We start from the raw sequence: 23,366 nt of genomic DNA, 5'->3' as shown, positions 1-23,366 counted from the left end.
TCACCTACAGACAGTTTTTAGCTGTCCCTTGCTGAAAGACTTCTACTAGACAATGCCAAAACCTTACAGTGGGCTTTGTGCCAGTTCATTACTTACCATTGGTTGTCGTTGGAGCCACTCTTGCTTCATATTTGATGGCTTTCAGTCCACTTCTTCAGTTTGTCCATCATGTGAAGCATAGCTGGTTTACCATCCTTTATAACTTGCATCCTTCTGCTGCTGACATTCAGGGAACCCTTTTTTCTTTTTCATTCAGCACTCCATGAGAGTGCATGTGTTTATTTTTGCTCACTCCCTTATGCGCTGTTCCACCCCAAAATACCAGCAACCATGCTCATTGTTGCTCTGTAACCATCTAAGCTTGTCTGTAAAAGCACTGCAACAGATATATTTTTGCTGGGCTAGGACTAAACAGGAGGCTTTAAAGGTTGTTTTTATTATATATTTTGCATTGCACATATTGCATGAATGCAAAGGCTTTTATGATGCTGGGTTACGATTGAGCTGCTGCACTCACTCAGCTGGCATTTGAGGCAGAAAGTGTACTTAGCATGACTGAAAAGTAAAGGTCTCTTCTCCAGGAGGTCATACATCTGCTGCTTGGGCTACTGCAGAGGACCAAATAGCTGCAACATTTATTTGAATTCTGAGCCCTGTGGAAAGTAAATTAGGCTTTGGCAAATGTTTGCCTTTAAACAACACTAAATACCACGGATGGGCTTTTTTTTGTAAAACTTGCAAATAGCGGAAAGGAGGGAACCTAGGTACATGGAGTTAATGTAATATGCTCAGAGTCACATAGTTTGTTCATCCAGAAAAACCTAAGAACAAAACTCCGGTCTCCTTGCTCCACTGTTGAGAATCCAGCACATGGTCTTAAAGACAAGGTTGTATGTGAACATGAGCTCCCACCTTTACTTGCAAGAACAATGTCAAATACATTTGAATGTACCCATCCTAAATGTGTTGATGAGCTACACCATCCTGCCCCCCCTCCCCCCCCCCAATAGTCCATGATAACTGTATATTATCAAACAACTACTTTTAAATCCAGAACCTCATTATGTGTAGGAAACTCAGAGGACACCTATATGATTGACTGAGCAATGAGTGGCTATGTGAGCAACTCGAATAGAGTGGGATGAAATTAAGTGCTTGCACAATTAGGAAGCCAGTACACCTCGTCACTACATCTGTTTTCATTTCTAACCCACTATGTTTTCTGCTAGGTTTGAACTTGAACACCGGATTTATCTAACATAATGACTCCTTTCTAAAGGCAAGTTACAGGCTGTGTACAGAAAACAGGCCATAACTGTTTTTGTGTGATGCTGAATTCAGACACTACACAACAAAAGGTTAGAGATTCACAGAATTAAAAAAATTGCTTTCTTTTTTAAGGTATTTTACATCAAAAAACATCTGTGCTTATACAACACAGACGCAGTCAGCAATACGCCATAAATTTTGTTTACACTGGTCAATTCGTGCGGAGAGCATCTCGACATAATCTAATCGCAATTCAAGAACATACGTCTCCCCCAGATTTTCTGACGGAGGGCACTAGCAGCTTTATGATGTTTCATGGAAGCGAAGTAAAGAAAATATGTGTTTTTATGACTCCTCCAATATGAGACTGCATAAGAATCACTTATATATGAAAAATATCTTCTTAAAACTCTTTGATCAGTTCTATAAATAATGTCTTTTGGCAAATGTGTACTCGCAAAACGTATTTACAATAAAATAACCAAAAGAAAAAACGTAATATAAATTTTGACTTCATAGTTTTCAGGCAATACTGTATACGCACACACACAGACTCTATTCAAACATTTAGCATTCATTGCAATAGTGTTGTCATCCATAGTGTCTTTTTCTTCCACCTTTCAAGCTGCTGTGAATTAAATAAATTCCAATTTGTTCCGATGATTCGGTGGCGCGTTTTGCTACCGTTTCTTATATGTGTTCTCGTCCTTCATCGCTTTCACCAGCCAGTCTCTCTCCTGGTCTTCATCGGAGTCACTGAGATCACTGGTGTCAGCAGCTAGCAGTCGGGAATAGTTGATTTTCCGGTGACGGGGCAGTTTGGATTGGACAATGACGAACAATACCAACCAACATATCAAAGTGATGGAGGAGGCCCGGTACAGGATGGCTAAGCTGAAGCTGCTCACAATAAAACCACTTGAAAAACTGCCCAAGCTGGCCCCACAACCATAGGAGAGGCCATGTAGGACCATCTGCAGTGACCTTTCAGTCCCAGGAGTTGCAACCTCATCTGCCAGGGAATACGCTACCCACCACAAAGCACCATTGCTGAAAGCACTCAGAATCTGAATGGGCAGCACTGCCCATGAGGTCCACAGGAAAGAGTAGTACAGAAGTTGAATGGCCAGGCAACTTAAACTTAGTGCTACGATGAAGCTGCTGGAGAAGACCTTAAATAACCGGTTCTTGAAGACATACAATAATATTTCAGATAGCAGGGCCACAGCAATTGAGAATCCCATGTACAACTCGGAGCTGCCAATGTCCTGCATTTGCCAAAAGAGGAAATTGTTAGCTGTAGATAATACTGCGCCAGTGAGGAAGACAGTGACTGCCATCAGCAGCATCCTTCCATCGCTGCTAATCAAGCCCAAGGCCTTTACGGTTTTGTTTGTGTGTTCTGTTTTTTTGGAGACGTGAATGGGATAAAAGACACTCAGAAGCAAAGAAGCAGTTATGACAAGGACGTAGCCATAGAAATGTACAACCATGCGAGGGATGTTTGGACTCAGGTAGCAGTTCAGATGATCCACTAGGGCAGAAATGCTGCAGGCCCCTACTACAGTGCCCAAGTAGCCCCAGATCCAGAGCCTGCCATGTCTATCTGTGGCATCCACAAAATCTAGGTACTCATAGAGGCTTTCATCGGCAATCCACTCTAGCGGAGCTGCAAGCAACTCGCACAGGACAATGGCACCTAAAATCATCAAAAACGTGGTATGTTCAGGATTTAAAAAATTATTTTCTTTCAAGACTTCAAAGTTTATATCCCTTGCAGTTTTCCAGTGCTTTGAAATATTAAGTGGACTTTCTACGGATCTGGGGCTTCCTACAGGTACCAGGATTTCATCATCATTCCCACTAAAAATATCTTGCTCAGAGTTATTTAACGCAGATTGAAAGGTAATAGTTTCCGTTTGAAGGTCATGGAAGTCTGTATTTTCAAGCAATATGGGCTTCACATTTTGCGTTTGAGAATATTCCTGTATCCTTTTGCCTTTTGTTTCCAGAAAAGATTTAGGTCCAATATATATGGGTTCACTGTCATTTTTTCTTGTTCTTGCTCCATTATTGTCAGTGATGGCCTTCATCATCACTGGCAATGCCGGGCTAATCTTACCTGCAGCTTCTTTCTTGCTGGAAGTCAATGAACTTAGTCCAGAAGAAGGATTATTGGGTGCTAATTCTGGGCTGGCAGTCAAAGCCACCAGTTGGCTAGTGTTCATGCTAGTGCTATCCTTCAAGCTCCAAATTCCTGTTGCAAGCAATCTGTTACCTGACTGCTGGCTGACGTTACACAATCTGTACACAATTTCCTTATGTAAAGGGGGGATGAGAGTGAGCAGTAACCCTGCCCCCACTGTCGAGAGCAGAGATCCACACATGAGTATTTTCCGTCTTTGATGACTCTTGGCAAAGTAGGAACATAAAGGTGCCCACACAACAGATGTCAAGTGCTTCATTCCCATGATGATGCCCACCAGCGGTGGGGTGAGTCCCAGGTGCCGAAAATAGATAGTCAAAAAAGGCATCACACAAGAGTTTGCCGCACAATGCAGAAAGCGGAAGATCCCGGCAATTGCCAGCGCTCGGCTGACATCCAACTGCTTGTTCTCATTCATGGCTCTTGATGTTGAATTTTAGAATCCAGAAAGTGTCCTGTAGAAAAAGAAACAAAGTTGTGTTTTACTGGGAGGTATATTACAAATGGCAAATCAAGCACACACACACACACACACACACACACATACACACTACAATTGACTAAGCAGAGGTGACATTTACTGTTCTGTATTTCTGCACACAGACCTATACACATTTACTGTTGTAAAGCGCTCTGACCCCAGGATTTGTAAAGCGCGGAAAATCCCCCACGAGTGTCTCATGGCACTGAATTGTAGCAACAGGATATTAAGTGATTTGCCCAGAATCACAGGATGTTGACGCCGAGACTCGAACCTGGTTCTGCCGGCACGAAGTTGGCAGCTCAGGCCGTTACTCCACTTCATGCATCATACATCATTTAGAGTTAATGCAGTATATTTCTAAAGCACCGAAGTTGGCAGCTCAGGCCGTTACTCCACTTCCTCTCCCTTCATGCATCATACATCATTTAGAACTAATGCAGTATATTTCTAAAAGCGACAGAGAGACTGCCTATTACAGGAGTTTCACAGAGCTATGTATGTATTGCGTTTCTAGAGCCAAGTAGAGGTTCTACTACAGTACATGTTTTCAGAATCCAGTTGTAAGGCAGAACTTTTTTTTTCTACAGTACGCGTTTCAAGAACTCTACGGAGTTGTTTCTACATACAATACATATCTGAGATGACTTTGGAATGCAAGTGCCGTTTCTAGAAATCACAAGACGAGGATCTGCTCAGCTGAAAGATTCTTCCCCAGTTTTGAAAGGGAACCGACTTTTTAGGTCAAAATGCTTAATCAGGTTGCCAAGGTCGGCAAAGTCATTCTAGGCAGGTAACTGCAGTACACATACAAGCCAGAAGATTATCGTGTACTCGAAAGCAAAGACTGAAAAATTACATTTGACTCGAATTCTAACAAGCCACTTCCTGAAGGAAAAATTGGCTTAAAAAACAAACAAAAAATTCACCCTCCTGGACAAGAGTGGAAATTTTCGTTTGAAACCCCAGTAAAGGTACCTAACACTTACCAGGATTGAAAGGCATTCTTTAATATTGAGGTAGGGCTGATAATAAGGACAATCGTGCACAGCAACAAAAAACACCCGAAGACCAACATACACCACTCGGTTTAATACCTGCTGCCAATCTTGCAGTGCTGTGAACAGGGCTTAATGTCACCACTTTTACGCACACGATAAAATGGGTACATTTTATTAGTATATTTTGCCCCTCACCCACATAATTTTAAGTACCATCAGCAGCAAGAGTTACAAACAAGCAAATTGACAAACACCCACCCGCCAAGTATCCCTTTTCCTCCCCTTATCAACAATAGTGCTGTACACAAATGGTCTCCAGCCTTTTCTTTAATAAGAGCCACTACGGTTCAATGAAAACCACACCACGCTACAAAGAGTATTAGTCAGTGCTTTAAATGGACCAGTACTGTCCGGTACGGAGTACCAGCAATTTTTTATTTTGAGAGTGAGAGAACCTGCACTTCTCAAGAAAAACGTATGACTTAATTGGAGAGTACCTGCACTTCGCAGAAACAAGCAGGCACTCTGTTACAGAGTACCTGCAGTTCTATTTTTCCATTTCAAGCACTGGTATTGGTGTTGTAACATCAACCATATCAGACAAGATTACAGTAGCAGCCACTATATGCAAACCATGATCACCTCAGGCAGGGTTGCCAGTAGTAACGTAAATCAAGCTTTGTCAATTTGGAATGCCTCTGCATGGGTAATACTGAACCACCACAGTTGTAATGCCCCACACCCCAAGGTAATAATATAAGTAAAGACTCTCCCAAACGTCACATGATTTGTCACTCAAATATCAGCTTTTGACCACTGGTTTACAAGTTCTGAAAATGCACACATAGGCTTAGAAACATAGTCTGAATTTTGGTCTACATATAGTAATTTAGCCAAGCAAAAGTTTCTAAATTAGTATACTGGGGTGGACACAGGAGAGCTACTAGCAGGTGAGCTACCAGTAGCTCACGAGCTACTCAATGAAGAAAACTGCTATAGATTCGGTGTAATCTTAACCTGCTACATTGTTTTCACAGTAATGCCACTGAAGCTAGGGAGGGCAGTTTTTTTAAATTTATGGTTTCTCCTCCAATGCAACGTTGAAAGAACTGCACATGGTCAAAGGAAATGCTTCTACTTGGCTAGCTCCCAAAATGTACTACTTTGATTGCTTTACTGGGAATCTTTACTCCAACATACTATCTCACAATAATTGTCACAGGTTTGAGGCGAGTCCTCCAGGTCCTCCAATGGAGTATTAGTGACCTAGCACAATGCAGTATTCGTGACCTAACAGGAAGCCTTCTGAGTAGGTTGCCCATATGGCTAGCATGTGGTATCAGATATGCTTGGGAGAAAAATCTTTATACAAGATGCAAGTAAAAATGTGAGAAGGTGGACTCGACTCAAACCAATGATGATTGCAATGAGGAAAGATGAACTCAGAATAATTATCACCATTAAGGTAGCAAAGTATTACATTTTGAGAGATAGCCATTTAGATATGTTTCCATTGACAAAGTGCTGTGACTCCTAGTTGCTTGATCCCATCCTGCAGATCACAGACCTTCACAAATGTTGAAAAGGTAATCCATGTGGCTGCTCTGCAGATTTCTTACAGGGAAGCTTCTTGACCTTTACTTTCCTAGTAGCATTTACTGATACAAAAAAGGATTTTTACTGTAAGGAAATTTCTCTATGTCAGACAAGGGCAAAAAGGTGGGTTTCTGCAGAACTGATGTTTGATTGCAACTCAGAAGACAAAATTGCAAGCTGCTATCAAATTCCTCCAAAGGTTACACCAAAATGTAAAAATAATCCACTGCAAATAGTACATTTACACTGCTGATCCCAAAATGAACGCAACTCACAAAAATTGGAGGAGATGTACTTCTACACCTGGCATTGGATCTGAGGGGTCATTATGAAGACGGGCGGACCACAAAGTTTGCCCGACATCCTGGGTATTGGTCCGACCACCGGATTGCAATGCTGGCAGTCGGTGCGCAGAGGTCGGGGTAGGACCGCCGCCTCCGAAAGGATCCAAGAACACATACGGCAGTCGGACTCCTATCTCTACAATGGAGGCGGTGCCTGCGCATTAACCGCCCTAGGGATTAGGATGACCCTTTCCGACTGCCTTTTCATGATGGTCCCTTCGCCATAAAAAGGCAGACGGAAAGGAACTTTGGGAGCCCCAAGCAGGGTCCCTGTCGGCCACTGTTCAGTGGCCCTGGGGGGCACATAAAGTGGAGGTCTTATCCTCATAGGGCAGGTGGGACCACCGACTCATTATCGGACGGTCTCCTGCCCAATACGATGGTAGTCGGCTGTCCGACCAACTGCCATCGTAATAAGGGCCTAAGTTCCATTATGATCCCCACCTATGAAATGAGGGTCAGTGAGGTGAATAGAACTGCAATGTCAACTACTTGTTTGGCTATGGCTAACACCCTAGGCATTAACCACATTTAAAAGCCCACCTCTGACCCAATTAGAACAAGTGATGGAGTGCCGAAATGGAAAGGTCTGAAAGCCAGAGAGGGGTAGGAGACAGTGGCAGAAGGTATTTGGTCTGTCCATGAGATTCCAAAGGAGAGGAAACCAAATGAGGGGGTTAAGAGGGTATACCCATGACCATTCTCTGTCTCCTTAACACGGTTATTATAAGAATAAGGAGAATGGGTGAAGATGTTTAAACTATTCATGAAGGTATTACGCGTAAAAGTGTCTTTATCAATCATGGCCTATCCCGAAAACTAAAATGGAAGCATTAAGGAAATAATATTCTTGCTTGCAAAAAGATACCCCCACTTCCTGGTGAGCAAATCCAGATGAATACTTCCTGAAATACACAGTGCTCATCTGAGGATGGGAATGTTTGGCTTAATTAATCTGCCCTTCCACTGTCTACTCTCCTGATGTGGATCACTGAGAGTAGAAAAAGATCCACCCACTGAAATACAGCTACTGCAGTACTGATAACGCTTCATAGCAAGACATTCACCCATCTGACACATTATTAGCCTTACTCATGACAGTGTCTGCCTATACCAGTGTAGCATTTCCATAAATCATCCGTAGGTTGAACGACTTCTAAAGAAGCTGGACTTCACCGTGCTGGCATGTCTGCTAAGTGGACTTTCACCACTGGGAGCTTGAAGCTTCCCAAGCCGCTGCGGGTCTTTCACTGCTTCTCAACCCCTTGCCAGCATGCACCTCTCAGAGGAGTAAAATTGGAAGCACATGAGAGAGTGGTACAGGGCAGAATCCGTCAACTTAAGAATTTGCAAAGCCAAAAGGTCTCGCCTATGTGAACGCTACTGGCTTTGCCAGTGTCTTTTAGCCATGTTGTACAACAGCGTGGCTGTGCAGCATGGCTAAAAGTAAAGTTAAAAAAAGTGCTATGATGCATCCAGCACTGCCCGCATCATAGCACTTTTTCCTTCTTCTGGGGGTGAGCAAAAAGGACAACATGAGGGAGGCCTGGCTGGAGGGAGAGAACAAGACGGTAATTAAAAAAAGACCTAGAATGCAGCCAGCACTGGCCATGTCACTTCTCTTTGTGTGTTATGGCGGAGGTAGAGAGACAATACAGACAACGGATGGAAGGGATGAAGTAACACGAACAAGGGTGTGGCGTGGGAGTGGAAGAACCAAACAATGGGTGAGGAGTGGGAGGGTAAATAGCACAGACGAGTTGGAGGGGGAAGAATAAATAAAATAGTACCTGAAGCTCAACGAGTAGTGGTTGGACTGAAGAAGAGAACTAATAAAAGTAAATAAATCAGTACTTGGTCACTGCTCCAAACGGGTGAACAGTGACACCGAGAAGCACTGGCCATTTAGAAGGCAGTAGATAAGAGTCACCGCAATGCCATCAAACGGTAAGCTACAGGCAGGCTCATAATCCCTTACAGTAAACAATATACCTCTATTCAAGAACATGGGTCCAAATAAAATTAGGACATGGCTGAAGTGTTACTCACAAAATCTCAACAACCAGCGGCTTAAAACAGGGGTGAGTTTTGGCCCCCTGTATAACATTTACACAGCGGACCTAGAGACCCATTTATGCCAAATAGAAGGAGACCCTCCGAAATTGGGCAATGCTCCGATAGCAAGCTTGCAATACGCTGATGACATCGTCCTGCTCAGCAAAACGCCTTGTGGTTTATAATGCCCGATTACTCAGTCAGTAGGATATATATCCACCGCTCAACTAGACCTTAATTATTATCAAAAATCGAAAGTTATAAGCTTTTCAAGTTCCCATAAAAGACAACCCAGATTTACCTGGATGTCAAATAGTAACATCCTGGATCAGTGTGCTACTTATAAATATCTGGGGGTTAATACTAGATCAGCACCTTAACTACAAGCAATACCTGGCATTAAGAAGAGCAAAAGCAAACCAGCAGCTATTTGCATTCAAAATCCTGCAACAACAAAAAAATTACGACTGCTCAGTAAATCATCTGTTAAAGGCCGTAGAAGCAAAATTCTTGCCCTCAATCTCGTACGGATCGGAACTGCTTAAAACGAACGATAAATCAGGTCTGAACACTGAACAATCTAGTCTCTTTAACTTATTCTCAATTCCATGTTACATATCTCAAGCTCACATCAGGCTGGTGTTTGGATAAAAAAAACAGATCCCGGCATGAAAAAGCGCCATTGTTAACTTTTACTGGAGAATGCGGGCAGCAAAGGCAAACCTAGCCCATTATTGCTGGCTGGAGGTTGAAAAACAATCCAGATTGAAAAATTCAATATACTCTGTTTTAGGGCAAGCACTTTCATCTTTAAAGTTGGAGCGAAACTTGGCTTACAATACCTGCCTACCCCGAGTTTAAACAAACAACCAATAAAGCCATTAGGCTGCAATCACAGCTAATAGTTAAAGCAACCTTGCGCACAAAACCCACACGTGGGTGGTGATGCCAACATATAAAACCTTAAAACCTCAATCGTATCTTCTGGAACTCTTTTTAAGTTAAAAAAAACGGAACTTGATGTTACTGATGCTCGGAATTTATCTATCCAAAGACCTTACACCAAAATGGAAACGGTCTTGGACTACTTTTGAATGTCACCTTTGCGGTTATGGTAATGAATCACTACTCCATCTGCCGGGCGTTACTACCTCTCCGGAAAACTCTATTAGTGCCAATATTGAAGCAACAACAAGTAAGAACATGCAGATCTGCCGTCATAAAATCATTAGGAGGTTCGACAGTCCAACTGGCATGTAAGGTGATAAAGTTCAATGGAAAATGCACTAGAAAAGAGAGCTAGATGAATAAAGCATGTCTATTGGGATTCTTTGCCTCCTATGTTTATTTTAAATTAAAGCAAGGTCCATCACCAAGACCTGTAAAGTGGAGTTTTTTAACTGAACAAGACAATCAAAACCAAAATGATTATATATATATATATATATATATATATATATATATATATATATATAGCCAATGTGAAAACGTTTGGTAAAATACTGACAGTCTAGGTGATCATTGCAGTAGCCCCTTACACATTACTTATGTCCGGGTATCATCCACTGATCTTTACCGGTGACACAAGGTTGGACAGTCTGCGGTTGGACTAACTCAAATACATCAGATGTCTTACCCTTTTAGTGCAGGACTGGAAGCCCTATGTTTATAGGAAGTCATAGGAAAACTGATCCATTATTATTTTAGACCGTATTTTAAGCAGATTATTGTAACCTTATATTTAAACTAGCACTAATGTCTAATGTTTTTAAGTATTTCTTTGGTTGCTTGTATTGTGCTTTTATGATTTTAAATTAAATTGAATAAAACATTTTTTTCACCATCATCAATACACCTTGCAGCAACAGTGCATCCGGAGGAACCTTTAATGGCAACAGCAGTATCTGTGTAAAATGGGTGTTAAAAAGGGCCTATAGACCAAGATGTAAAAAGAGTGGAGTTAGGGCCTAGATAAAAAAACAAGGGATGACAGATTTTATTGTAATGGCGGAGCCCGAATGTTTAAATTGAAGAATCAGCTACTCCCAGAAACTGAATGGGGTAAGAACAAAGTTGGGGGCTGAAATCTAATCAAGTAGCTGATTTTTTAATTATTCTATATCTTTTTATTTTCACTCCTCTTTGATATTGTTGTATAACATCTCATTTTTAATTATACTCTTTACTTTTCTGTATTTTAGTCACTCCATTTAGAACTCCTCAAAATAAAATAATAATAAAATGAATGTAATGAAAATATGGAAAGTTTGTGAAACCCACAAGTTACGACTTTCTTGCTGCCCACTTCCATCACAATGGTAAGCCCCCTTGCCCATGGCCTGGCAATACCTTTGCTTCCACTCTACTTCTAATTTTTCAACTGTGGAAAATTTATCACACTAGTGGATGGTATTTGTTTGGAAATCTATGAGTCTGGATTTGCATTTTAAGCTTTTTTGAACGCTCTGTAATTACAATGCGCCTGCTGTCTTTCATGCAGTCCTTTAGGCGCGCTTTTTTGACCAGCAAGCTACCTAAAGATAATTTGAATGCGTGACATCAAAAGTGCTCCCAGTGCCAGGAATCTGACACTCTGCAACTGGTTTATCATTATGTAATGTATGTGTTTTATGCCCCATATAGACGATTTTATGGAACACTTTGTGTGGTAACTCTGCTGTCACCACAAAAAGTATTTTTCAGTCAAAAGCAGATTTGCTTATGACCGTGCTCTGGGACTAGGGACAAGAGGGCGGGCCTTCCTATCATGCTTTTGGTGGGGAATGTTCCTGAGCTGCTTGGATGCAGAGTCTCAGGGGTGTGGAATTTAATAAAATATCTACTTATCCATGGGGCAATTTGCTTCTTAAATCTACTTGTCCTGTAACAAAATCCACTTGTCTCCTTGGTGCCATGTAGTGCGGCGACAAATTATGACAGAAATCTCATTATATAAAAGCTCTGATATAGCCTCTCTGATTATGCCAGGGTTCATACCATAGTAGTGTTTGAATACTTGAAATCCCCTTATATTGACCGTTTCCGCAGATCTACTTACTGGGGCTGAAGGTAGTGGTAAGCAGTAGTTCCAGGGTTAGAATGCCCTTTTGAGTCGGTGCAAACCTACTAACTTGCATGTTTTAAGGGTTTTCAACAACTCTTCTCTAATCTTTTCCCATACTGAGAAATGTTGGAAATATACTCCTGACAATGGGAAGCATAAACCTTCTTCCAGAGTTGGGAAAAAAGTGGTTGGAGGGAAAGTGAACTTGCAAGTACTCATATTTTTGAATGAGCAAATCTACACATGCATATTTGCTCATGCTAAAATGCAGTTCATAAATATTTTCTAGGAGTACTATTTCTTGGCCTACTTCAGTAAATCCTTGGGAATTCATGAAAGCCGCATAGCTGCACTTAATGCAAGGTCATAAACCATGGGTGAACTTTTGCGCCTTTCTTCAATCGGTGGGCCCCTAATTTGGTCTGCCGTTGACCGTGACCTCTTGTGTTTATTAGACTTGTGTGTCTCTCTCTGTATGGGCTGGCTTCATTGTGAGTGATAGCATTTTGCTCTTTCACAAGGAGCATATCAGCACACAAAGTAGTTTTTTCAGTGCCAGTAACTACTGTGGCAGTGTGTGCTTTTTGACACCAAAAACTATTTTTGCTTTTGCCAATGTTTGCTATAATGGTGAGGGCCCAGCATCTCCCACTCCAATGAGGTTTACAAAAACCATGCCAAAACAAGTCACACATTGACGAAACTAAAAAGCTGCCAACAAATTTCAGACCTGTCTTTGCCAATGCTTGTTTATTTCTGTTTCCCATAATCTTATTGAAACTGGTCACACTGATTTTCCGTTATGAATGTTTTTGAGAGATACTCGCATGTATCAACACATGTTACTAAATGATGCTACAAAGAAATGGTACCTGAAATTTTACAGTAGTTTAGCTAAATATTTTCTTTTCTGCTTTCATTTTTATGAACATTTTATTTTGAAAGCAAAGAATCATCAATCTTGCTTTCAAGCTTCTGCAAATATTTGCATCAAATCAGAGAGCATTCTGGGAGCATTATACATAGCCTCATATTGCTAAACTTTGAAAACATGTACACATTTTTATACTGAACCTCTGTCAGCAGTGCAGTCAGAGCTTACAACATTTACTAAGAGCGCTCACCCTACGAATAAAGGCTTTCAATTAATGAACAATAAATACAAGTTTGAACAGCATTAACATATGGACAAAAATATTACCTTAACTGCAGACAGTGCCCTTCCCTGATCCATAATGTAGTACTGTAAACTGCCAGCCAAGGGGTTTGTGCGGCAGGGGGTTGGGCCTACTTGTCCCAAGGACAAATGAAGACTTGTTGCAACCAATATGTCCCGGGCGATTCCTGAGATGCTTTAGTTCCAGCATCTAGCAGGAGAGGGTGTGGTGCTACATCAGGATTCAGTAAGCGAGGAATATGGTGTGAGGATTGCCAGATGTGCACTGAGAGGTGCTGGGACAGTAACTAAAAAACTTTTTTTAAAAAGACAGGCGTCGACTGGGCAAGCAAAATAAAACATTTAAAAAGCGCAAAACCGTGAACAAGCAATGATTGGGCAAGAAAAAAAAGGCATGCTATGACGGGGGCTACGTGTCATAATTCTTTTTGTTGGGAGAGGGGGTTGAGTCGAGCACAGAGAGAAGCGATCAGAGATTTGCCAATGAGCAAGAGTATGCTTAGAAGTAACTAACACGGAGGGACAGGAGGTCAAACAATGACGGGAGATGGGCAGTTTAAGCAATGATACAGAGGAAGGGGCGCCCGGGTAAATTAGAAGAAACCAGCAACTATGAGGAGGGAGCAGCAAGCAAGAGTAGTAGGAGGGTGGCATAAGTAGTACCTCAATCATGTCAGGAGCAGCGGACAGACACCGATTAAGATAAATCAATCTGTGCTTGGTCCCTGCGCCACAGAAAAGTACAGAAGTAACGTTTGCTTGTGCTGGCCAATTAAGGAGGCTGCAAAAACACTGAAGCCAACAAATAGTAAGTAAAGTGCAGGATCCAAGCCGTTTTTGGATACAATAGTGTCTCGCAAGCGAGATGCATGCGCTAGAGTTTGCTCTCGCAGGCTCGACCCCAAAAAGGGGGGGGGGGTGTGGGTAACTACACATTAAAAAAAAAAAAAAAAAAAAAAAAAAAAAGAGGACACAACAAAGGTTCACCTTTCGGCTAGTGGCCGATGTCAAATATCCTGCCAGAAATACTGGCTGCTCTTCACTTTTCATTGTGAAAGATAAAGATACACAAGGGGAAGGGTGAAAACTTCACTGTGGGGAACTTGCCAGCAGGCTGCCTAAGTAGGTGATTTCTTGGCAGTAGAAAGCTCTAGAACCAAATTGGCTAAACACAGACTCACTCCTTCCATAGATACATTATGGGTAAACTGAACAAGAGAGTAATTTTTAAACAACTACCATGATACTCAAACGCAAGGGCTCTCTATCTGACTCACAAAGTGACTTTTTGCACAGACGTGGCACTGTGTCCCCAGTTAGTAGCATGTCAGAAGACATCATCTACCCAAATGTGATGTCATATCCCTTGCTGCTCAACCTCTCTTTTACACTCAATACACTCCCTCGCTTTGACATTCAATACACTCCACCCCCCCAACTTACTGTACATACTAAGTAAACTCGGATACCCAGAAAACACTAGTCTGGTTTGTGTCATTCCTCAGAAGAAACTACAGATCATCTTGCTTTCCTACGAAACAATGCCACTGAAGATTAAATAATGGCAGGCTCCTCTGCTGCATACCCTCCTCTTCAACACTTACCTCTTCACACCCCATGGAAATCGAGAATGCATGCCTCTACTGCTTCAGCTATGCCATCAACAGATTTATCACTTCAAAGCTAAAGAAATTAGCAGACTAAAATATTGTTGCCATCTAGCCCTTGCTGCACTCAGTCAAACGATGAATGCACTTCAATCTAAAAGCAGCAAAAACTGATATTTCTGCATGAAGAGACTGGTCAACCGTAAAGTCATGTACCTAATAGCCCATGGGATTTGGGGCCCATACTCCATCCAGTACAGTCTGGAAGCTTCTGTAAGAAACTGGGTTACTGGCTGAGGGGGTGAATTCCTTCTCAAGCATCAACCACAATACTTCTAAGAGGAGAGTCAAAAGCAACCCTAAATTAACCTGTGCTCAATCCTTGGGTAGTTTGGCACAGAGCAGTCCGGCTTAACTCAGGGGTAATGTGTAAAGTATTTGTGCAACACTTCAAACAGTGACAACACAACCCAAAATGATCACACAGAATAGACTCATTTTAATAAATAAAACAAACCTAAAATTACAAAAATCCAATCAGTAGAACCAGAGATATTCCATTTGAAAGATTTTTGTGAAAACAGCACCAAAAGGCGTAAAGCACCAACTGTGTATATCTGGTCGCGTCAGACAAGGAACAAAGTCACAAGTTCAGGCCAACTGGGATGGAGCGCGGGCTGGCTACAGGGACACAGTTAGGCCCGGAGAAAGAAAAGTACCTTACATCCTGGCTTACAGAGTATTGCAAGATCCCAGTCAAAGATGTGTCGAGCAGTTGAAGCGATGAGCCAGTTTCGAGATGCTGCGAAGCTGCGGTGAAAGGTCCTAAGTCCCTGAGGAACCCATCTACCAAGGCTTGCGATGTGAAGTCCGGAGTCCAGGATGCGCTGCACAGTCGGGCCGATGCAACGGTTTCGAGGAGCTGCAAGGCTGCGATGCAGAGTCCAGCGTCAAGCCTGCCATCAATGAGAGATGCATCACGCAGTGGCGGTTCAGGTGTGATGACGAGCTGTGATGGGGTATAGGTCTTCGCTGAAGTTCCGAACAATGCATTGGTGGTGATGCGTCTGTTCTGCTGGGGTTGTGCAGCAGAAGAGATGCGTTGGCTCCACTGGATCCACAGAGGGTGGCAGAGAACGCAACACCCACTTCCAAGGGTCCAGGGCTGGGGTAGAATCACTTAGCAGGGTAGACTCATGGATGGCAGAGTCCAGCTTCTGATTCAAGGTAGTTGGAACATTCTATTCCTGAGGCTCAAGTCAGGAGGCCAGCCAACTAGCCCTTGGAATCACTCTGAGGTTCTGGGCTCAAGAGATGCCTGTTCTGCCCTTTTACCTGAGGAGAAAGACTGCAGGTTAGCACAGCAAGGCAGCACTCCAGCAAGGCAGCACTCCAGACCAGTAGCAGTCCTTCAGCAACACAGCAGTCCTTCCTGGTAAAGTATCCACAGGTCCAGAAGTGTACAGAAGAGTTGGGGTCTGAGATCCAGTATTTATGCCCGGTTCTGCCTTTGAAGTGGGGGAGAAGCTTCTAAAGGTTTCTCATTGAAGTCTCCAGGCATCTTGCCTTCCCTGTCCTAGCTCTAGACTAATTATGGGGGAATGCAGCCCTTTGGGTGGAAGTAGGACACATCCTATTTGGGTGTAAGTGGGGCTGTGCCCAGCTCCACCCTCCCAGTGATGGCCCATCCAGGAACTCCTACGCTCCCTATTGTGTGTGGCTGGCTAGGAGGAATACACAATTCTCATCTGCCCGCTACACCCAGTCACGTGACCTAGGTACAGACACCAAGGGGCAGATTACGGTGTCAGGCGGAAACTCTCTGCCCAACACAGTTTCGGAATCAGGACAAACCGACTCCTGCTCGGCAGTTCCACCCAACCGATTAGATGCAATTGAACACTGTTCGGTCGGAATCCAATTGTTTCCTATGGGAGATTGTGTTCCGCCCGACAACACAGGCTCCTATGGTGCAATGGGGTGTGTGTGTGTGTAAAACCCTGCACCCTGTCGCGGGCACCCCATGGTACCTGCCACACAGACCAGGGTTTTACTGGGTGGTCCCTTGGGTACCCCCTCGGCCTCCGACCGGAGGTCTCTGGATGAAGGGGTCCTGCTAGGGGACCCCAAAGCACCCTCCGACAGCCTCTCTGTGTCGGACAGGCCGTCTCGAAAAGGCTGTTGGAAATCTGCATCGTAATTGCGAAGTCGGAAACGCTGTCCATAAAGGTGTACGATGCGGTTCCGACCAACACGAATTCTCCGAGAGTCAATCGGAACTGATTCGGAATGACTGTGTTGTTTACAATCTGACAGCGAACATCGTAATCGGTCGGGCGGATTGTGAACCGACAGAGTCGGTCGGAAGGGTTTCGACACGGTCGAGGAGATTCCGACTGTCAGGAGGAGGCTTTCCGCCCGACATCGTAATCGGCCCCTAAATGGCTATGGCAGGAAAATGCAACTTTCTAAAAGTAGCTTTTTCAAAATTGTAATTAAAAACCTGATTTAACCATAAGTTGCAGCTCATTAAATGTAACTCCAATTTCAATCTATGGGAGAGGTAGGTCTTGCAGTAGGGAAAAATGCATTTTAGAATGTTTCACTACCAGGACATGTAAAACTTAAATAATAATGCCCAACTTTCCTAATACACTGCACCCTACCCTCTGGCCTGCCCAGGACCTACCCTAGGGGTGACTTATATGTGTTAATAGGGAAGGCTTGGGCCTGGTAAAAGGTTTATTTTGCCAGGTCGAAATGGCAGTTTAAAAACTGTATAAACAGGCTGCAATGGCAAGCCTGAGACATGTTTGGAGGGCTACTTAAATGGGGGCACAAACAGTGCTGCAAGCCCACTAGTAGCATTTAATTTACAGCCCTTGGGCATATGTAGTACCACTTCTCTAAGGACTTACAAGTAAATTAAATATGCCACTTGGGTACAAGCCAATGTTATGTTTTAAGGAGTGAGCACATGCACTTCAGCACTGGTTAGAAGTGGTAAAGTGTGCAGAGTGCTAAGGCCAACAAACCGAGTTCAGCAAAAACGGAGGAGGAAGGCAAAAAGTTTGGGGGAGAACCAACATAAGGCTATCAGATATAACACTGGACTATTTACATCTTGATGTCTTGTGGTATAGGTAAAAGGGGCAATATGTTGCATTCATGTTTCAAAAAGAAAGTGCACCTTCATATTAATGTGAACAATGCCTTTTGCTGATCTCTCAAGCAAATCAGATAATCAATTCAAATCAAACCATCATTGCGTTACTTTCTCGCCTATACTACACAAACAGCATCTACCTGTGGGATACTACCTCTTCTCCCCAGGTCACATAACACACAGGGACATCTTAAGGAATTTGGGGGCAATCAGCCAAACGTATTTGGGGGTCTCTTGTTCACATCAGCTCTGTATTTATGATCTCATTTCAGCTCTTTCATGAACTCTTCGGCCAGGTCACAGTCACAATCATCCAAATTCTAAATGTGTTAACATCGAATATTCAGGGATAGTGACGTGTTTTTAATATTAGTAACACAGCAGCAGCTCACTAACATTACTGCAAATAATCACTGTGACACCCTCCCATTTCTCATATGTGAGGTCCTGTTTTGATCTAAAAAAACGTTTTTATGGATGTTGCATGAAAAACACATTTCACTGCAAAATATCTGTAATTTTCACACATCACCCACATTAAAAATAAAATAAAGGAAAACGGTATTGAAAACAATCTGTTTACGAATTATTCAAGGTCATCCAGGAAAGACTCTCAGCAGAACATAGCTGGCTCTATTAGGAGACACACTGAAAGGCTGGGGCCCTGGGTCACTGTCCACTTCGCCCATGCCTTAAAATGTCTCTGATAATATAGCGTGAATACACATATGAAGAGAAAAAAGGCGTTAAACCTGGGCATACTCTCCCTAAATTAACATAATCACACAAAAATGCCAAGCTCGTAATTGAGAAGTTCTGTTGAAACCTTAAGGGATCGTAAAGATTTTGGGGAAAAAAAAAATCACCTCACCCACAACTTACCATGAAGTGCCTCATTAAATGCGACTCTCCACACCTCTGTAAGTAAATACCACCTCGGTGGACTCAACCATTGCCTGGAGAGACAGGATTATAGCAGGGATCCAGAGAACATCCGTAAAGGGTTTAAAAACAGACAAAATAGGTTGCCACGTGCTTTCAGGTAGACGAGTTATTGCATCCCATCAGATATCAGTTATATGTAGTTTTTAATCATATCTGGGTCACCCACAATAAAGGCTAGCCCTTTGGTTATAGCTGAAGGTATTTTTAGGATTTATCTGGGTCTCTGCCATAATCTAGTCTTTATTTATGTAAGAACTCGGAGCAATGCCGGAGTCCACAGAGGGGGTATTTACCTAAAGAGATGTGGAGAATTGCCTATGATGAACCATGCCACAAGTTGTGGGTAAGGCAATTTTTCCAACATCTTTCAGATCCCTGTAGGTTTCTAAAGAACATCTCAATGAAGACCTTGGCATTCCCATAATATAGGAGCCAGTCTAGTTCTCCACCGCCATCCTTGATCATCTCTCTTGCCTTACAACCTCTGCAAGGGCTCTCAGTACTCAGATTAATTTTATTTAGGACAAACTGCGCTGCACATTGTGTGTCGTAGTGCACCCTCATCCCGGAACAAAAGCTCCAAGCCAACCAAACGTGGCGTAACCACAGATCTATCTAGACGTAATGTGTGTCATCCCTAGGTTTAGGAAACACTAAATGGGTGGAGCAGCTTCCTCTATCGATACCCCCTTTGGTATCGCTTTGTTTGCCGTAAGTTGGCAAGGTAAGCCCAGACGTGGGTCCCTTGCTCACTTCACCACTGGATTCAAGATAGCCTGGCTGACGAGGGTTATGAACCCGAAACCGGTCCCAGGATGCTTGTTTCCGGTCCAGGGAAGACATGGCTTGGCAGTTCAGGCTGGACTGTTCCCATGAGGCACAGGGTCAGACTGATTTGCATATGGCCATGTCTGAACTGGGGTGGTGGAGTGAGCTAAAGAATGATGATGGAATAAACCCAGATCAGTTGACTGGGGGTGAGTGTTTGATTTGCTCAAGCACTCCGTCCATCATCCCCTTTGGTATCGCTTTGTTCGCCGTAAGTTGGCAGGGTAAGCCCACACATGGGTCCATTGCTCACTTCACCACTGGATTCAAGATAGCCTGGCTGACGAGGGTTATGAACCCGAAACCGGTCCCAGGATGCTTGTTTCCGGTTCAGGGAAGACATGGCTTGGCAGTTTGGGCTGGACTGTTCCCATGAGGTACAGGGTCAGACTGATTTGCATATGGCCATGTCTGAACTGGGGTGGTGGAGTGAGCTAAAGAATGACGATGGAATAAACCCAGATCAGTTGACTGGGGGTGAGTGTTTGATTTGCTCAAGCGCTCCGTCCATCATCCCCTTTGGTATCGCTTTGTTTGCTGTAAGTTGGCAGGGTAAGCCCAGACGTGGGTCCCTTGCTCACTTCACCACTGGATTCAAGATAGCCTGGCTGACGAGGGTTATGAACCCGAAACCGGTCCTAGGATGCTTGTTTCCAGCCCAGGGAAGACATGGCTTGGCAGTTCGGGCTGGACTGTTCCCATGAGGCACAGGGTCAGACTGATTTGCATATGGCCATGTCTGAACTGGGGTGGTGGACTGAGCTAAAGAATGATGATGGTTTAAACCCAGATCATTTGACTGGGGGTGTGTTTGATTTGCTCAAACGCTCCATCCATCATCCCCTTTGGTATCGCTTTGTTTGCCCTAAGTTGGCAGGGTATGCCCAGACGTGGGCCCCTTGCTCACTTTGCCACTGGATTCAAGATAGCCTGGCTGATGAGGGTTATGATCCCGAAACTGGTCCCAGGATGCTTGTTTCCGGTCCAGGGAAGACATGGCTTGGCAGTTCGGGCTGGACTGTTCCCATGAGGCACAGGGTCAGACTGATTTGCATATAGCCATGTCTGAACTGGGGTGGTGGAGTGAGCTAAAGAATGATGATGGATTAAACCCAGATCAGTTGACGGGGGGGGGGGGGGGGGGAGTGTTTGATTTGCTCAAGCGCTTCGTCCATCATCCCCTTTGGTATCCTCTATTCAGGCAGTTAAACTTCAAAGCAAACCTACCTATGCAAATTGAGGATACAGAATACTTAAATAATATCCTACACTCTGGAAAGCAATACAGTGCTGACGGTTCCCAATATCGGTTTGAGCCCCAAATGCAATCACTATACTCCAGTAGTTATTGAATTGTTCTCTTGCCTTGTACATCCATGCCTTAACAGGGCTTACTCTACACTGTCGTTATATCGATCATTTATTGCGTGGACTGTGCACCAAGGTCCCAAGATCTGTCTGAACTAAGACCATACACACCTGCCTTACCATACGGAAAACATACCTGAGCACCCAAGGCCTGCTAACATCAAATAAGCTTAGGCAACCACCAATAAAAGGTCTAGCTTGCACATAATCAAACAAAACAACCAAGCGCACAGGCAAGCAGCAAATTGGAAGGGTTCAATACAATACAGTTATGGTATGTGTTCAACCTATAACGTACCATTCTATCCTCCTCATAATCGAAGTATTTATGTTTGTAGAAACAAGTATCAACGCCAACCCCAGATCACCTGTCAGGACCAATTCACAATAATGTCGGTTCCAACACAGACCATGCTTACAACTAAAAACTCTACCAACCACTTTGCACCAACGCGGAGTAAAGCCAACCCTTCAAGTAAAGTTCTTGCGTGCACAAAATCGAACAACTGCACATGCAATCTACGGATTACGCCAACGTTATCAAGGCATTTTGGCACAAAAAAACAGCTTGCACTATACAATGCAACACAAACCCCCCTCTCACTGTCTACAGGCTGTACCTAATCGGAAATGAACTACTCTGTGTTACCGAGCCACACCAGAGGCAGCAACCAGGGCTCGAGTCGGGGTACCACGCGGGTGGACGGCGTCCCCCCACTTATTTTACCAGGTTTTTCCGGGTGGACGCCGTCCCCCCTGCCCAAAAGCTGGACAGCATTGTGTGAGCAGAGAGCCCGGGTGGGAGGGAAGTTTCCCGTAAATTACCAAAGATATGCTAATATTTGTAATTGGAGACTTTAAGAGGCACCGGTGGTGTGTGCAGGCTGGAGTGATTGGGAGGTGGAGCGAGCAGGCGTTGGCGGTTAACGCTTGGAATGTGTGTCCTTCTGTATCTTGTGCACTTTTGAGCACTTCGTTGGGGGAGTGGGTGGGAGGGGGGGTTGCAAAGGACATCGAGGAACAGACCAGGGGTAGCAGTGCTGTGAAATGCCCCGTCATCTAAAGGCATATGAATACTCATGAGATTCCTGTTGTGACGTCACTTCCGGTGACAGCGTCCCCCCACTTCTTTTCATGAGATTCCTGTTGTGACGTCACTTCCGGTGACAGCGTCCCCCCACTTCTTTTTTTAGGACTTGTGCCCTGGCAGCAACGCCCTACACAAATACCAGTACAATAAAGGCACATCCAGAGCAAATAGGAGACTTTTCTAGATTGTCTCAGACGGGGGTGGGGGGTAAACTAAAAGAACCCAGTGTGTGATCAGGTGCAATCAAAGTAATGGAGACGCTAATCAATACGCACCTGTGTGCGTCCATGTTGATTACCTATGATGCTGACACACGCACCTGCATAGTTGAACTGGGGGTCAGAAAATCACATATATATGGGAGGACCTTGCGGCTCTCCAAACCTCTGTCCCTTCCTTCATACTTTGCGTCGGTGCTACCTTATACCTATTAGACACAGCCCAAATAACCTCGATCAGTTTTCTGCCCAATCTCTTAAAGCCCATCATTACCATGGCCTCCAGCATTTTTCATTCTGCTGTACGAAGGGGGGAGGGGGCTACTGATTAAACCATGGCAACGGGCTATCAAGTGGTCTCGTATCATTTGTGACACCTTAAGCCAGTCCTGACTTTTTACCAACACACTTTGCATGCTATAAATGTAAAGTCCCCTACACTACACACGTTTAACCGTGAGACTACAAATCCCAGAACGCAACATGTCACGGAAAAAAAACATCCATGGACTAACTAAAGGTGCCACCTAAGGCATAGGGTCGCCGGTCGGCTCTTATTACCATTCTCGCTACATCACCCGTGTCAAACAGCTCTAGCCTCCGTCGCAGCCCCACAAAGTATGATCTAGTCCTGTATTGTAGCATCAAACGCACACGCATGTCCACCACCTACTCCTTCTCTCTGCCTTGTCAGAGTACAGAAGACATGCCAATTAAGATCCATTACCTGAGTCGTCCAGGGTTCTAAGGGTGCCGCAACATCAGGGGGTGAACAATGGAATTGGAGTACAGTGGGGGCGGGGCTGTTCTGTCACAGATCCCGGAGGTGCCCTGTCACGAGGGTGGGAGTCGCACCAGTTTGATTCACCGGTTCCTCGCGCACCGTGCACCTGCCCGGGGCAGGGCGGCACAGACACGTCACCCTCTCAGACAGAGCCCCCGCCTTCTTCC

At 44.0% G+C, this 23,366-nt stretch overlaps 1 protein-coding gene across 1 annotated transcript; it reads right to left on the bottom strand.

The window, feature by feature from the left end:
* Positions 1 to 277: 277 nt before the first annotated feature.
* Positions 278 to 23,366, bottom strand: MFSD6L (major facilitator superfamily domain containing 6 like). The gene is made up of 2 exons (XM_085616838.1): positions 23,143 to 23,366; positions 278 to 3,930 (listed from the first exon to the last, which is right to left on the bottom strand). The coding sequence occupies exon 2, from the start codon at positions 3,891 to 3,893 to the stop codon at positions 1,950 to 1,952; it is 1,944 nt and encodes a 647-aa protein (XP_085472964.1). The 5' UTR covers positions 3,894 to 3,930; positions 23,143 to 23,366; the 3' UTR covers positions 278 to 1,949.

This window comes from Triturus cristatus, chromosome 7 (genome assembly GCF_964204655.1).
Source record: "Triturus cristatus chromosome 7, aTriCri1.1, whole genome shotgun sequence".
Lineage (NCBI taxonomy): Eukaryota > Metazoa > Chordata > Amphibia > Caudata > Salamandridae > Triturus > Triturus cristatus.
The sequence above is the reverse complement of the archived record's forward strand: the minus strand, read 5'-3'. Positions and strand labels throughout refer to the sequence as shown.

Coding starts and splice junctions, on each gene's coding strand:
- MFSD6L (XM_085616838.1), bottom strand. CDS start 3,893: ATGAATGAGAACAAGCAGTTGGATGTCAGCCGAGCGCTGGCAATTGCC.